This window comes from Rhinopithecus roxellana, chromosome 1 (assembly GCF_007565055.1).
Source record: "Rhinopithecus roxellana isolate Shanxi Qingling chromosome 1, ASM756505v1, whole genome shotgun sequence".
Taxonomy (NCBI): domain Eukaryota; kingdom Metazoa; phylum Chordata; class Mammalia; order Primates; family Cercopithecidae; genus Rhinopithecus; species Rhinopithecus roxellana.
The window spans coordinates 74,598,226-74,614,783 of record NC_044549.1 but is presented as its reverse complement, the minus strand read 5'-3'; the positions used below and the strand labels follow the sequence as shown (position 1 = coordinate 74,614,783).

The 16,558-nt window shown below is 37.4% G+C and overlaps 1 protein-coding gene across 1 annotated transcript in view; it reads left to right on the top strand.

The window, feature by feature from the left end:
• Positions 1 to 2,304: 2,304 nt before the first annotated feature.
• LOC104661533 (succinate--CoA ligase [GDP-forming] subunit beta, mitochondrial) overlaps positions 2,305 to 16,558 on the top strand; it is a 151,068-nt gene continuing 136,814 nt past the window's right edge. The window contains exons 1-3 of the mRNA XM_030937439.1: positions 2,305 to 2,596; positions 9,738 to 9,837; positions 10,701 to 10,791. Coding sequence (XP_030793299.1) covers positions 2,305 to 2,596; positions 9,738 to 9,837; positions 10,701 to 10,791 — 483 coding nt within the window. The remainder of the gene's footprint in view (positions 2,597 to 9,737; positions 9,838 to 10,700; positions 10,792 to 16,558) is intronic.

Below are 16,558 nucleotides of genomic sequence, written 5' to 3'. Positions count from 1 at the left end.
TGAGCTGATAAGCAACTTCAGTGAAGTCTCATGATAAAAAGTCAATGTGCAAAAATCACAAGCATTCCTATACACCAATAATAGACAAACAGAGCCAAATCATGAGTAAACTCCCATTCACAATTGCTACAAAGGGAATAAAATACTTAGGAATACAACTTATAAGGGATGTGAAGGACTTCTTCAAGGAAAACCACAAACCACTGCTCAAGGAAATAAGAGAAAACATAAACAAATGGAAAAACATTCCATCTTCATGGATAGGAAGAATCAATATTGTGAAAATGGCCACACTGCCCTAAGTAATTTACAGATTCAATGCTATGCCCATGAAGCTACCATTGACTTTCTTGAGAGAATTAGTAAAAACTACTTTAACTTTCATATGGAACCAAGAAAGAGCCCCTAAAACAAAGACAGTCCTAACCAAAAAGAATACTGGAAGCATCACACTATCTGACTTCAAACTGCACAACAAGGCTACAGTAACCAAAACGACATGGTACTGGTACCAAAACACATATATAGACCAACAGAGGCCTCAGAAATAACACCACACATCTACAACAATCTGATCTTTGACAAACCTGACAAATACAAGCAATAAGGAAAGGACTCCCTATTCCTAAATGGTGTTGGGAAAACTGGCTAGCCATATGCAAAAAACTGAAACTGGACCCCTTCCTTACACCTTATGCAAAAATTAACTCAAGATAGAGTAAAGATTTAAACGTAAGACCTAAACCCATCAAAACCCTACAAGAAAACCTAGGCAATACCATTCAGGACATAGGCATGGGCAAAGACTTCATGAATAAAGTGCCAAAAGCAATGGCAACAACAGCCAAAATTGAGAAATGGGATGTAATTAAACTAAAGAGCTTCTGCACAGCAAAAGAAACTATCATCAGAGCGAAAAGGCAACCTACAGAATGAGAGAAAATTTTTGCAATCTATCCATCTAACAAAGGGCTATATCCAGAATCTACAAGGAACTTTAACAAATTTACAAGAAAAAAACAACCCCATCAAAAAGTTGGTGAAGGATAGGAACAGACACCTCTCAAAAGAAGACGTTTATGTGGCCAACAAACATATGAGAAAAAGCTAATCATCACTGGTCATTAGAGAAATGCAAATCAAAACCACAGTGAGCTATCATCTCACGCCAGTTAGAATGGCAGTCATTAAAAAGTCAGGAAACAACAGATGCTAGAGAAGATGTTGGGAAATAGGAACATTTTTACACTGTTGGTGGGAGTGTAAATTAGTTCAACCATTGTAGAAGACAGTGGCAATTTTTCAAAGATCTAAAACTAGAAATACCGTTTCGCCAAACAATCCCATTGCTGAGTGTATACCCAAAGGATTATAAATCACTCTACTATATAGACACATGCACACATATGTTTATTTCAGCACTGTTCACTATAGCAAACACTTGGAACCAACCCAAATGCCCATCAGTGACAGACTGGATAAAGAAAATGTGGCACACATATATCATGGAATACTATGCAGCCATACAAAAAGATGAGTTCATGTCCTTTGCAGGGACATGGATGAAGCTGGAAACCATCATTCTCAGCAAACTAACACAGGAACAAAAAACCACACACTGCATGTTCTCACTCATAAGTGGGAGTTGAACAATGGGAACACATGGACACAGGGAGGGGAACACCACACATTGGGGCCTGTCAGTGGGTTGGGGGCTAGGGGAGGGATAGCCTTAGGAGAAATACCTAATGTAGATGACTGGTTGATGGGTGCAGCAATCCACCATGGCATGTGTATACCTATGTAACAAACCTGCACTTTCTGCATATGTATCCCAGAACCTAAAGTGTAATTTTAGAAAGTATACTTAATTATTGTTAATGACTGTACATATGGCATTTTATTGTTTTATTATTTGGATACATAAAATTTATTTTCCCAATAGTGTCCAAATGTTGGTGGACATTTGGATTATTTTTAGTGTTTCACTAGTATAACTCCATTGCAATAAAAATCTTTAATTCTCATGTCAGTTTTCATGGAAGTATGATTGTGCTATCAAAGGATTTTTTTGTCAGTCTTGAGCAGATGGCCTTCCTAATTGCCTTCAAAGATTCCAGATACTTTTTAACTGTTGTGATTTTTTCAGCTGTATGAAATAAGTTGCCCCGCCTGATTCCTTGATTTGCACTGGGCTCAGGACCTGTGAGAGGGAGTTTGATTTCAGTCTGCATTGACTGTCTGGAAAATGAGTTCCTCTAAAGAGCAGAATGGGTTGGAGAGGTGAAGGGTTCCTGAGGGATGATGTGTCTGAATGAGAAGGAGATGACTGGGCAGCAGGGCCTGGTGATCTGCAGGCACAGTGGTCTCAGGTTTAGCGTGAAGTGGTGCCTGATTGAGCCAGAGTCTTCCCTGGAGGGTGTTCATATAGTCCATGCTTTAAAGAAAAAACTGTCACTAAAGGCTCAGCCACAATGCTTTAGGATCCCCTCTGAAAGGACCTACTCATGTGAAGGTGAAGGATTGTCCTCACCTTCCTTGTGGACAGGAATACCTCGAGAACACTGGCAGGAGTATGGTCCAGAGACCATAGGCAGTGAATGATGGTGATGAACAGACAGCAGGGCAAAGATTCTCTACAGTTGTGATTGCCTATGAGGGCGCCCATCACTAATGGGGGAGGGTCTGAGAGAGGAATGGATTTAAATAACAGAAATTAAGGAAAATATAAGATTTCTAATCAAGAAGGTGGATGATCTCTGAATATTAGTAATACTGCTATAAAAGTGAAACAAACATCTTTAAATATAGGTGCAGCAAGACATTGTATGTATTACATACATTTTAAAGTTCACAGTCATTCCATTTGGCTCTGAAAATGAAACCTTCATGAGTTTATATTCCACCAGCAGGATATGAGTGTGTGCACACCGAGGGCTGTTCTGACTGTGGCCACCTTTTGTTCTACCCTTCCTCATCACTGGTTATGGTCGACAAGAGAATCCCCTTAATGTCAAGTAGCCTTCAGTAATATGCAGCCAAAGGAGAGATGGAGTCTCAAGCCACTCAGAAACGTTTCAGAGCTGTTCATTTTGAACCCACAACACTTGTGGGCTCTGCTGTCAGATGTTTTAGCTATCAGGTGTGATGACTTGTACTGTGTCACTTTGTTTAAGCTGGAACTACATTTTCCAGGATTCCCTTCCCTGTATAGTTTTGGGTCGAGTTGACTAAAAGAGGAGTTTGCACAGAATTTGTGTGAGGATGGATTATTTATTTATTTATTTATTTATTTTTAAATTTAATTTTGTTTTAAGTTCCAGATAATCTATTCATAAGGGATCCTCTCCCATGATCCAAGCACCTCCAATTAGGCCTGTCTTCCAACACTGGAGATCAAATTTCAACGAGAGATTTTGTGGGGACATGCATCCAAACTGTAGCACTTGGTAGCAAGTCCCAAGTCCTTTTCCCCACCTCCTCCTTTGCCATCCACTTCTCTATCTGGAGGTGCTGATACCTCTGCTTGACTGGCTGGGGGCTTCTAGGATCCTCCAACCTCACTTTTAGACCTGCCCTTTCTCACCTCCTCTTGTAATTGTGCAAGCTTTGATTCCTATAATAAATCCCTTGTCTATAAGTCATAGTAGTTCTGCTTCCTTAATTGAACCCTGGCTGACTCACATCTTTGGTTTGAAAATCAGGGGGAAACATGATTTTTTTTTATAGCTAGTTTTCCTTTATCATTCCTTCTCTTTAAATACGTACACATAGCACAGTAGAAATACTTTTGGCTTTCATAAATGCTTTTCATCTTCCATGACTGTTTCCAGCATCTCTTGAAATTACAAGTGTTACACAGGTATTTTTACTGTCAATGTATATCATAATACGATTGCTCTAAACTAATTAATCAGTAGAGATTTCTTCTGGAAGTTTGTTCTTTTGAAGAAACTTGTATTCTTCTGAAAAACTGTCATTTCTTCAAGTGGCTTCATCTGCAGAAGATATGTTTAATGTCCTGTGGTTTCATTCTTACAGTGTTAAAAATTCTTTAATTAGTTATGGGTGTTGAATGAGGTCACATGGGTTTTTTTTTTTTTTTTTTTTTTTTTTTTTTGCCATCAGTGTTAGGGAGTTCTGTCCTAAGGCTTTTGTGTAGAAATATATCTTTTAATATAATTGACACAGTGTAAGATTGGCTTACTAGTATTAAACTACATGAAAAGAGCAAGACTGTATCTTTTACTGAGAAGAAATAGTAAGATATTACAATTGAATTGGGTTTTTCTAGAGGTAATTTTTATCTACCTTTAAAAATTTTATCACCAACAAAATGTATATTAACGGTTATGAAAGCAATAAGTAAGATTAGTGACAAGATCAGAAGAGTAGCCTAATTTGTATTACAGATTTTAATGTGGCCTATAATACAGTAATAAATATACAATATTTTAAAGAGTATGGCAAATATGAAAAAACAATGATTTAATAAACTTCAGGAATTTTTGTAGGGACTAAAATTAAAATTATTCCATCGAAAGCATAAATATGTTTTGTGTTAAGATATTACCATTTTTAAAGACTCAAACTCTTAAAAATGGCATTATCATGCCCCCACAGTATCCAAATAAAGGATTTTTTTTCATAATATGGAATCATATTCAAAAGGAAATTTTAGATTTAAAACTTACATGAAAGCCTTATCAGTTAAGGATTTCTTGATTTGAAATAATATCTCCCTGGATAACTTCCTATTTGTATCACAAAATCCTTGTCCTGGAGATGGTTCTATTTCTGTCTTTTACTTATATTTGAAAGTGGCTGTTTTAGACATATACGATTCAAATCTCTGATGGGCAGCAGTCTACTGGGAAGCCGCATATCTCCAGTCTCATTCAGTCAAGTGATGTGACCAGCGGTGAAGTGGTTTATTCTAATGTGCTGTGTGTTTGAAATTCTCTCCCAAATTTGAAAAGTCCATGTCAGACATGTTGAAAACTGAAATAATTATTTCAGTCTCAAAGATGCCTTTGGACATATGGAGAATTATCACAGTATCATCTTATTCCCACCAACCCAGTTGCAACTTGAGGAAATATGTGTCAGTCTATATGTGATATTATAGTAATGATTGAAGATTGGTAACTCTCTATTTTTATGTTTGGGTTTTGAAGTCATAATGCAAACATAGAAGTGAGCTCATTTCCTTCAGGAATTTGGCACCGAGGCCTCTAGCTTATCTCTATGTAATTGTATATTCTTTATTAAAGTTCGTCTTTACCTAGTATCTTTCGACTCTTCTCTTGCCTTTCACTTTCCCTTCTCCTTGCCTTCTGGTAATAGGTAAGTCTGAAATTCTGCAATACAATTTAACTTTCTCAATTAGGAATTCTATCAAATCTCATGAAAGGCGATTGCCATGCTATGTGTTACACAATACAATTGTGCTGAGAACTGGGATATTCCAGTTTTGCTCCAGTCAGTGAAACATGGCAATGAGTTTCCACAACAAGTCCAACATTATTGACTCCAAATAGATGATCGTTGTAGTAGTCATCTCATTGCAGTATCAGTGATACATTTAGCATTTAGGAAAGCATTATATTTTAGAAAAGAGCAATGCTGAATAAAAACCAGCTCAGTAACACAAATAGTTGATTCATCACTGAACTGTTTTTAAAAAGTAGTTGAAAATAACTTGCTTTTGTAAATATATTTGATTAACATTTCAGGCATTTACTATGATTCCTGTTATGGCTCTGAAATATGTCTTGTGAACATTACTTTGTGTAAATATGTTTTCAGAAAGCCATCTCTAAGAAAAGTAAGTGAACCACATTTTACAAAGCTTGCTTAATTAAAAATGTGTATTCTATTTAGATTATGCTTTTCTTAATGAATTGATTTTTTCCCTTTAGATCCGCTGCTTCCAAGAATGTTTATTATCCAGCATGTGACTATTGGGGATCTATAAAAATTGGTATAAAACTGTATTATAATTAGAATAACACTTGTGGTAAAGAATGAAAAGAAAACATTTGCAAAAGCATTGTTATAATTCAGCCAATAAAGTAAAAAAAACCACAGAGTGAGGTTTTACTTAGACTTTTTAAATGGCTCTAAATATCATTCTCTTAAGTGATATTGTGTTTGAGAGTCTTACATGTTTATAAGTTTGTCAGGTACGTCTTACAGTGTTTTCTACGAAAATATATGTAAATTCTAATAAACTGGTTCCCATTAAACTGAGTGAAAACCTAGCCATGAGTACTGGTTATTTTCAGAAACTCACTAGGAAATGAACAAAATTGAGTGAAGACATTGCATACTTAGGCTGCTGCATATAAAAATAGCAATTAAGAGCAAAGACTTTGGAGTTATCCAGACCCGAGTTATACCAACTCAGAGTCCAATAATATAATTATCAACGTCTAGGTTGCAGTCCACTTCTATATAAAATCTATTTTATGCCTGTAATCCTCGCACTTTGGGAGACTGAGATGGGCAGATTGCCTGAGCTCAGGAGTTTGAGACCAGCTGGAGCAATATGGGAAGCCTTGTCTCTGCTAAAAATACAAAAAATTAGCTGGGCATGGTGGCACGTGCCTGTAATCCCAGCTACTCGGGAGGCTGAGGCAGGAAAATCGCTTGAACCTGGGAGGAAGATGTTGCAGTGAGCCAAGATCACACCACTGCACTCCAGTCTGGGTGACAAAGTGAGACTCTGTCTAAAAAAAGAAAAAAGAAAAAAACCGAAAAAAAACCCCAATACCTATTGGGGTTATTTTCCTCTGTCCTGTTAGCTTGTTTTTCTAAAGGATGGTTAAATCATCTTATTCAGACAAAAATTGCATTTCATGTATTGGAATTTTTTTTCTTTTCTAATACTGTTTAGGATTGGGGCAAGAGGCAATGTCAAAAAAAAAAAAAAGAAATTTGAGCTTTGGGAGAGATCAGATCTTTAAATAAATAGACACAGTGACATTTAGTACATGTGAATCAATTTGGTAAATACTGAATGAAGAGACGAGTTACTGTTGAGTGGGATTTAGTCATTTTACTTAATTTTCAGCACCTTGAGTAAATAAGGATTGAATTAAATTACTTCATGAGAGTTTTTCTCAAGATGAGAAAAACTTGCTTTACTTTGGACTGCTGACTTGCTGACTTACTATATTGATTTAGCACTTGAGATTTAATCAGAAGAGATGATTTTAGTGAACTCATTTTTGGCCTGGGGTGTATGTTGCAGATGTGCATAGGTTGTCTTTTTCTATTTGTCCTGATCTATGGTTTCAGAGTCTCTGAACTGGTTGCTTGGTCTACCAACTGTTTTGCATGAAATGCTTTTGGCTGGAGGTCAAATAGCGACACGTTTAATTGACAGCATTTCATTGAGGATACAACTGTTTCTGTGTCTTGATGGTTCATGACTAAAGCTGATCTAATCAAGCCTATGTAGTGCCAATTAACAATGCCCAATTAGGTATTCTCTCTGGCTTTCAGGTTTTGCTGCTGGAAAGCTCAGAGAGGAAGGCATCTCTTTGGGATGACAAGGATATGAAAAATGATAATGGCAATGGAATGCCAGTTATTTTAAAGAATTTGAAGTGATCACAATTAAAAAGTTGAGTAGACAGCAAAAAGTATTTTTCCAGTTGATGTCTTCCAAAGAAAAATAGGAAATGTCTTCCTGTGTGCCATTTTTTCTTAATTGCTGAAAATTATTATAATGATGATAGCTGTCATATTTTGACTTAAAAAAGTGTGCCAGGCACTTTACTATATTTCATTTATTCTTCACATCATCCTTACACTGTAGACTCCTTCAATATGACTGCTTTACAGAGGGGCATGCTACTTTTACCTTTCTGAATCTCAGTTGTTTCTTCTCTGCAAAGAAAGTGACAGGTGGAGTTGGAGATTGTAGCCAGGTCTGTTTAACTCCGATATCCTTGCTCTTACTACTGTTCTTACAGTATGCTAAATATGCAGTGCATTCATTTTACTTGGTTGCTTTCCTTGTAAGTTTCTGACAATTAATTTGTCTTCTACTCAGCTTGAGGGAAACCAGTTTATTTTAAGACAGGGCTTGACCGATGTTGTGATGGTTCGTATCTAGGGCAGAAATTATTGCCAGAGGGTACACAGGACAGCATTCTAAGAAAAAACTGTGTTTGCTTCTGAGAAAAAGGTGGGCTTCAGCTTTCTGAGTGTAAGCAAATATAGGAGACAAGAAGACTAACCAATAAAGACAGTGAAGGAGCCTCAATGGTGTGACATCAGCTGGCCGAATGCCTTCTGTAAAATACTTCTGTAGCTCCCTATTGCCTTCATGATAAAACCTTTCACGGCTCTTTCCATTTGAACCTTTACCTGCTTGCTTGTGAGTAACAGTGATGATGACAGTGACAGTAATAGCTGAAATAACCAAACTTAATGGAGCGCTTGCTTCATTGAGCAGTGGCAGATACCAACAAAATGTTAGTTTTTTGGTTTAGCTATCTCTGTAATGATCCCTTTCATTCTTTACAATATACAAAGGTAATGAATGAACTAACTGGTCGAGGCAATAGTTTTTAATTAATCATGAGTTTTCAGGCTCTGGGATAAAGCATTCATGTGTGTTCATTTAATTTTTAAAACAGCCCTCATCATCATTTCACAGTTGAATAAACCGAGTTTCAGAGACATTAAGTAACTTGCCTCATGTCACACAGCTGGGTGAGGGATGAAGGCCAGATTGAAACCTGGGTTTGCAGATTCTAAATCTGGTATACTGAACCAGAATACTCTCACGGCCTTATAGAGGATCGATTGGGTTCTCTGATTTTAAATAAAGATGACTCACAAACAGAGGATGTCAGTATCAGCTGTGGTCTGCAGATGTGTGCTATTTGGTTTATTAAACATATTTGATTTGGAGGCTTTTTTTTTTTTTTTTGGTAGTTGGGGAGGGGAGCTACCCTGTTTGCTAAAGACCCCATTTGTCACTGGGCTACTTCACGCACCCAGCTTCCCTGCAAGGGAACATACTTGTGTTAATAACTCTCATCTAAAAAGTCAAGATTAGAGAGTTCTTTCATTCCTGGAGTGTGAAGAGAAACAAAGATTCCACAACTACTTTGCCCCAGGATATTTTGTTACCTTGCCAATAATTTTAAAATACTGCTTGCTTTTAGTTTTAATCCATTGCCTCCTCCCTTGCCCAACCCTATCAATATATAGAACAACTGCTCAGAAAACTGTTGGTTTCCAATAATGCAGTTATTAACTCTGACCTTTGTGTCTTGTCTTTAAACCTTCCCCCACACAATCCAGTCTTCCCTTTGACATCTCTGATGGTTAGCTCCTCTTACTGGCAGACTGGTGCCTCTGCCATATGGGAGTGCCATTGCACAGTAAAATTAATACCTCCTTCCAGGATTTATTTAGCTGCTTCTGACACACTCAAAAGAGCAAGGGAACACATGCCTTGCTTTCCCTTGGGAAGGTCAAGTATTAGATGATTAAACTGGTAGGAAGCATTTGAATATCCTCAGTAAACAAGCTCTGTATTAGGCACATTGATTTTTTTTTTTTTTTAAGTTCTTCATTGCATTTATTTTCCAAGTTAGTTTGAGAGAGCTTTTACCAGTTACTTGGAAGTTATGTGCCATTATTGCTTTCCTTATTACTTAAAAAACAAACAAAAATTTAAAATCAGTTACCAACTCTGGATTTTTCTTTTTCAGATGCAAAAGAAATTGTTTTAAAAGCCCAGATCTTAGCTGGAGGAAGAGGAAAAGGTGTCTTCAATAGTGGTTTGAAAGGAGGTGTTCATTTAACAAAAGAGTAAGTCTGGAGGTTGTTATTCCTTGTCTTTCGGCCAAGCAGTTATGGAAGATCTTGCTCAAGATTGAAGGGCACACTGAGAATGCTTGTGGTGGGGTAGGAGCGGGCCAAAGCAACTAGAAGAAACTGAAATCATAGGTAGAGGGCTCTGGCAGTAGCCTAGTTTCCCTTCTGCTCCCATAAAATGATTATTCTTACTAATTGGTGAAAACTTGACAGTCCTTCTCTCCTAGACAATCAATGATTCATCATAAATGTTGGAAATGATACCACTTCCAACTGAAATGCTACTTCCATAATGTCACTCCTATTCAAGAACCTGCAGTGACTCCCCATTACCAGTGGCATCTGGGGTACCTCCCTTCTGATAGTCCAAGCTTTCCTTTATTTGAGCCTGTCTTTTCACCTTCATCTACTGTGTCTCGTAGCACTGAACACTTTCCTCTCCTCCCTGTTCCTGTCACACACCTTTTTACTATTTACTTTGATCTTTACCCTCTTCCTATCCCTCTCATTGTTCAATATCTCCCTAGTTTTCCGCTGCCAGATCTTCAGTCCACTCTTATCTGATTCTGGTATGCATTTTAGCATTATCTCTTTACTATGACTGTAGCTTTTTTGGGTGAAGAGGTCACAAAGCATCTTTTGTTTTATTTATTCATTCATGAACTCATTTTTATTTTGCTCTCAGTGAACCTCTAGTACAGTGCTAAACACGCAGCACATAAGCAGAAAGACGCATGGATTTTGTGAGGGTGAAGGTGAACCCTTTGCATTGTAGACATGAGACTCTGTGTAAGGACTCTGCTTTAAAATGATTTTCAATAAACATTCATTTTCTGCTTGTTTTCTCTCTCTCTTAGCCCAAATGTTGTGGGACAGTTGGCTAAACAGATGATTGGGTACAATCTAGCGACAAAACAAACTCCAAAAGAAGGTGTGAAAGTTAACAAGGTAATATGGATGCTTTGGGTCATTTTCTGTGTATGTGTTAAAAAATAGAAAAGAAAACCATCCTTTAGTTGTTGACAGAATCTAATGAAATACTGCTCTTTGGCAATGTGCCATTTTATTTTTTAAAGCTCATCTAATCTGTTTAGTAAGTGGTATGTCTTTGAAAAGAAATAAAAAGGGCTCTATGATAGTAATATTATTTATTATCATTAGCATTTAGCAAAAGTGGGTGAGGGTGAGTGACCAAGCAATGGCTGTCCCTCTGAGAACACAGATGTATTCTGTTTAGTTGAGAAGTGCTTGCTATGACAGCCTTATACTCAATGAGGGACATTCGCTGCTCCCACACAGTGGCCCTCAACTCCAGGTGTGTCTGTCAGAATTACCTATTGTGGTTGTTTTTCTAAATGCCCCATTCCTTATTTTGGGATGACTACAATTTTGAGCCATTTTTATTGCTGGGACTATATTTCATTAGGAAGATCAGCTGAAGCACCCAAGTATGTATAGCATGTGGACACACACCCCTCATCCACACATAGAAAATAAAGCCCACAGGAAAGTGGCCTGCCTCAATCATGAAATTGTGAGTGGTAGAGCTGAGAGCAGAACCTAACTCTCCCTCCTGCCAGTCTACCTTTCACCATCCCTTTTGTGTATCCAGACACTAGAACTAGCTATCTGGGTTGCAGAATCCAGTGCAAAATAAAAAGGCAGGGGACTCATGTTAAAATTTCAAGACAGCCATTGCTAAACGTTAAATCCCTATACAACTACACAGATCACATGTGTCAGCCCTGAAAAGCATCCATGGTTAGAAGGTCGTGTCCTAACAGCAAATTAGGGTCCCGCCTTTTGGGATAACAGCTGTCTGCTCCATTAACATAGCATCACAGATCAGTGGTCTCTACCAGTGCACCATGCTGCAGGACAGTGCAGTGGTAACATCCTGTTTTTACTTTTCAGGGAGAGTTTTGTGGAAAACTCTTAAGTTGTTGTATTTATCAGTATTTAGTTCCATTTTCTTTTGTTAATTTTTGTGGGTACATAGTAGGTGTATATATTTACAAGGTACATGAGATGATTTGATACAGGCATCCAATGTGTAATAATCCCATTACAGTCCTTTTCCTTGCTATGTAGCAATCTATGATATGGATGTACCTACCACAGTTTTTTTAACCATCATCTGTTGAAAGACATCTGGGTTGGTTCGTTTTTGGTTATTACAAATAAAGCCACTCTGGACATTCATGAACATGTTTTTGGTATAAATATAAATGTTCATTTTGGGGGATAATTGTTGGGCTATATGGAAGTTGTATGATTAGTTTTCTTAAGAAACTAACGAATGTTTTCCAGCATGGCTGTTCCATTTTGCATTGCCATCAGCAATGTGTAAGTGATCAGGGTTCTCCACATTCTAGCCCGTATTTGGTGGTGGTGGTATTATTTTAGCTATTCTTATGGGTGTGTAGTGATATTTCGTTGTGATTTTAATTTGCATTTCCCTAATGGCTAGAGATGTTGAACATCTTTTCATGTGCTTATTCGCCATCTGTAGATTGTCATTGGTGAATTGTCTGTTCATGGATGCTATAGTCTGAATGTTCCCTCCAAAATGCGTGTTGAAATTTAATCCCCATTGTGGTGGCATTAAGAGGTAGAGCCTTTTGGGAAGTGATTAGTCATGAAGGCTCTGCTCTCATGAATGGATTAGTGCAAGCTTGTCCAACCCACAGGCCACATGCATCCCAGGATGGCTTTGAAAGTGGTCTGAGACGAATCTGTAACCTTTCTTAAACATTATGAGATTTTTTTCAATTTTAGTTTCTTAGCTCAGCTATCGTTAGTGTATTTTATGTGCGGCCCAAGACAATCCTTCTTATTCCAGTGTGGCCCAGGGAAGCCAAAATATTGGACATCCCTGGTAGTGCCTTATGAAAGGGCTGAAGGGAACTAGCTTAGACCTGTTTTGCATTTCCACTTTCTGCCATGTGAGGATGAAGCAAGAAAGGCCGTGTCACCAAATGGCAGTGCACTGATCTTGGACTTCCCAGCCTCCAGAACCGCAAAACAATATATATTCATTTTTTCAACAGGGTCATTTGCAGGGCAAAAGTGTTTGATTTTGATGAAGTTCAATACATCAGTATTTCCTTTATGGATTATACATTTTTAGTATCAGGTCTAAGTCCTCTTTACCTTGCCTTATGTAATAAAAATTTTCTCATATTTTTTTCTAGATGTTTTATAGTTTTCTGTTTTATATTTAGGTTTGTGATCCATTTTGAGCTAACTTTTAAATAAATTGTGAGACTTAGGTCAAGGTTATTTTTTAAGGGGTAAGGGGGATGTGATATTCGATTGCTCCTGCACCATTTTTTGAAAAGGCTTATCTTTTCTCCATTGAATTGCTTTTACATCTTTGTCAAAATTCAGCTAGGCATATTTCTTTGGGTCTGTTTTGGGGTTTTCTATTTTGTTCCATTGATCTTTGTGTCTGTCCCTCCACCAACAACACAGAATCTTAATTACTATATTTATGTAAGTTCTGAAATTGAGTAGAATAACTCTTCTTGCTTTATTCTTCTTTTCCAAAACAGTTTTACCCATTTTAGTTCCTATGCCTTTTTATGTACAATCTAGAACAATATTGTCTTTATGAAAAAATCCTGCGGAGATTTTGATAGGAATCTTACTAAACCTGTATATGAATTTGGAGGGAATTGATTTTTTGTTATATTAAGTCTTACAACCCATGTATATGATATGTCTCTCCTTTTTTTAGGCCTCCTTTGATTTATTTCATCAGTGTTGTATTGTTTTCAGCATATACGTTTGGTATATGTTTTGTTAGATTTACACATACATTGTTCTCTTTTACAGCAATTACAAGTGGCACTGGATTCTTAATTTCAGTGTCCAACATACTCATTGTTAGTTGGTGTTGATTTCTTGTTAAATGCTTAGTGAACTTCCCTAGTGAAACCATGTGAGCCTGGAGATTTCTTTGTCTGTGTCTGTTAATGTTTTTGGGTTGCTGGCTTCTCTAGCACCCAGCACCCTGCCTAAGATTTATGAGGCCAAAGAAAACACAGGAGACTCACTACTATGCGCTTCCTTGGACTTTAAGCTCCCTAGCTAGTCTCCCTTCTTCTCTATAACTTTCAGAGTCACCTTAAGTTTTATGTATATATATGTCCAAGGTTTTTATTTGTACTTAGCAGGAAGAATAGGGAAAAATATGTCTACTCCATTTTCTCAAAAGTAGAAGTCCCCAGATTATAGAAGTTTTTGATTCTAAATTTATTTGAGAAGCTATTAAACACATACACACATTTATACACATCAGATATTTGTTTTCTAAGTCTGTGCCAATGCGTTATGTGTTCCTGGGGCTAGTACTAGGGCCCATGAGACAGTGCTACTCATCACGTGATCCAGGATTCAGTACAAATAGTGGTTACTGCTCTGTAATTAATTTAAAATTCAAGAATGTACTTTTAATCTTCTCTGTTCATGGGTGTGTTACAAATAGTTTGTGCGCTAGCACTCATCTCCTGACCACAATTCAAGTAGCATGATATTTTTAAGAAAACAGATTCAGTGGTAGATAGGTCAAAGAAAGTTAAAAAGCTTTCTATACTGGTGGACTCCACAAAGAGGACGTGTCAACATAGTCTTTGTGTAACTCACAGGTGAAGCTCTTTTGAAATGTATCTAATGGAGTTGCTCAGGGATGAGTGTTTGTCCGTTTAGATTTCTCTACAACACTTCCTAAAATACTCTGTCATCCTCAGTCATTTGGAAGGCATGACGGTGTCAACAAACTGGTCTTTGTTGTGTAAAATTTCTTGAATTATCTCTTGATAATTATCATTTTCCTGGTGACATTGTCTTAAAGAGTCATACATTACTCCTATGAAGCAAGAGCTGTTTCAGACAGCAGCTGGGCTTCACAAATAGAAATTTGGTGGAATACAGAGCACATCTGTCAACATTTTTGAAGATTAAGAATAGGACTCTTGAATGACACTTATCCTAAAAAATTATAATTTTGTGTTGCCTCTAAGAATAACTACTGAAAGTCATTAAGTATTATTCACTAAACTAACTCTGTATTAGAAAATGAACAGTGTTATGCCAGTAGACCTGAAAGCATATACCAAACACATTCCTCATTTTGTATTTTGTGCCAAATTTCTTAAAACAGCTTTCTCTTCTAGAGAAAGTTTTAGAAGAAATGACTATCTTAATTTCTTAAAATGTTTGTATGAATGTTGATGCTTAGAAAGGTAAACTTTGTTATTTCTATAAATGACAAGTTGTTATTGTATTTTATAAGGAAACAATAGGGCTAAGTATTTTTGCTTCAAATATTGTCCTGCTCCTCAATCAGAAATTCTGAAAGAATTGACGGTTTCAGGCAGCCTGAAGGCTGAGAGAATTAAGTACTGACTGATGGTTTGACCTTCATTGTTGGTGAGAAAAATCAACTTTAAATCAGAATGGTTCTGTGCTAATTCTAACACTGTGTGCTGAGAAATAGTTTTTATATACTTATGAACTTCCATTTCTGATAAATCAATAGGAGGACCTGTATGTTTTATTTTTAACTAATGATAAATTCAAAAAAAGTTTGAAAAAGAGGAGTTCTGTATTCATTCCATTATAGCTTTTTAGATCATCATATATTTATCCCATTTCATGTGACCTAAAACTGAAGTATTTTTGTGGTATCTGAGTAGTTAAAATCTAATGCTACTTAATCCTTAATCTGTAACTTTTTTTGTGGAACCCATCACCAAACTACTTGTAAGAAAAGCAGTGTGGCCAGGTGCGGTGGCTAATGCCTGTAATCCGAGCACTTTGGAGGCCCAGGTGGACGGATCACGAGGTCAGGAGATTGAGACCATGGTGAAACCCCGTCTCTACTAAAAATACAGAAAATTAGCTGGGCATGGTGGCGGGCGCCTGTAGTCCCAGCTACTCGGGAGGCTGAGGCAGGAGAATGGTGTGGACCCGGGAAGCAGAGCTTGCAGTGAACTGAGATCGCGTCACTGCACTCCAGCCTGGGCGACAGAGCGACACTCTGTCTCAAAAAAAAAAGAAAAGCAGTGTAACTGCTTTCATTGTTTTCACATCTATTACTGATTATTTATGGGATTGTTTTTATGTTCTTTAAACACCCAAGACATCTTTCACTGTTCTCTTTAGGTGTATAAGTTGGAACAACCTCTCTCAAGCACTTGGACAGTACTTATCAAAATTTTAAATATTCACAGTTTAAAACTTAGACATTTCAGTTTTAGGGTACTTATCTACAGGGATACTAAAAGTAATGAATAAAGATATATGTACAAAAATACTCACATTTTAGGAAAGTAGCATTTTAGGAAAATTGAAGTTCATGTAAATGTCTATCAGCAGGCCAGGAACCATGACTCGTGCCTGTAATCCCAACACTTTGGGAGGCCGAGGTGAGTGCATTGCTTGAATCCAGGAGTTTGAGACCAGCCTGGGCAACATAGCGAGACCCCATCTCTACAAAAAGTAAAGCAAAAATTAGGTGGGTATGGAGGCACGATGCCTGTAGTTTCGGCTACTCAGGAGGCTGAGGTGAGAGAATCGTTTGCGTCTGGGAGGTCAAGGCTCCAGTGAGCCATGGTTGTGCCATTGCACTCCAGCCTGAGAGCAACACAGCAAGACTGTCTCAAAATAATAATAATAATAAAAACAAATAAAAGCAGGAACATGGTTAAAT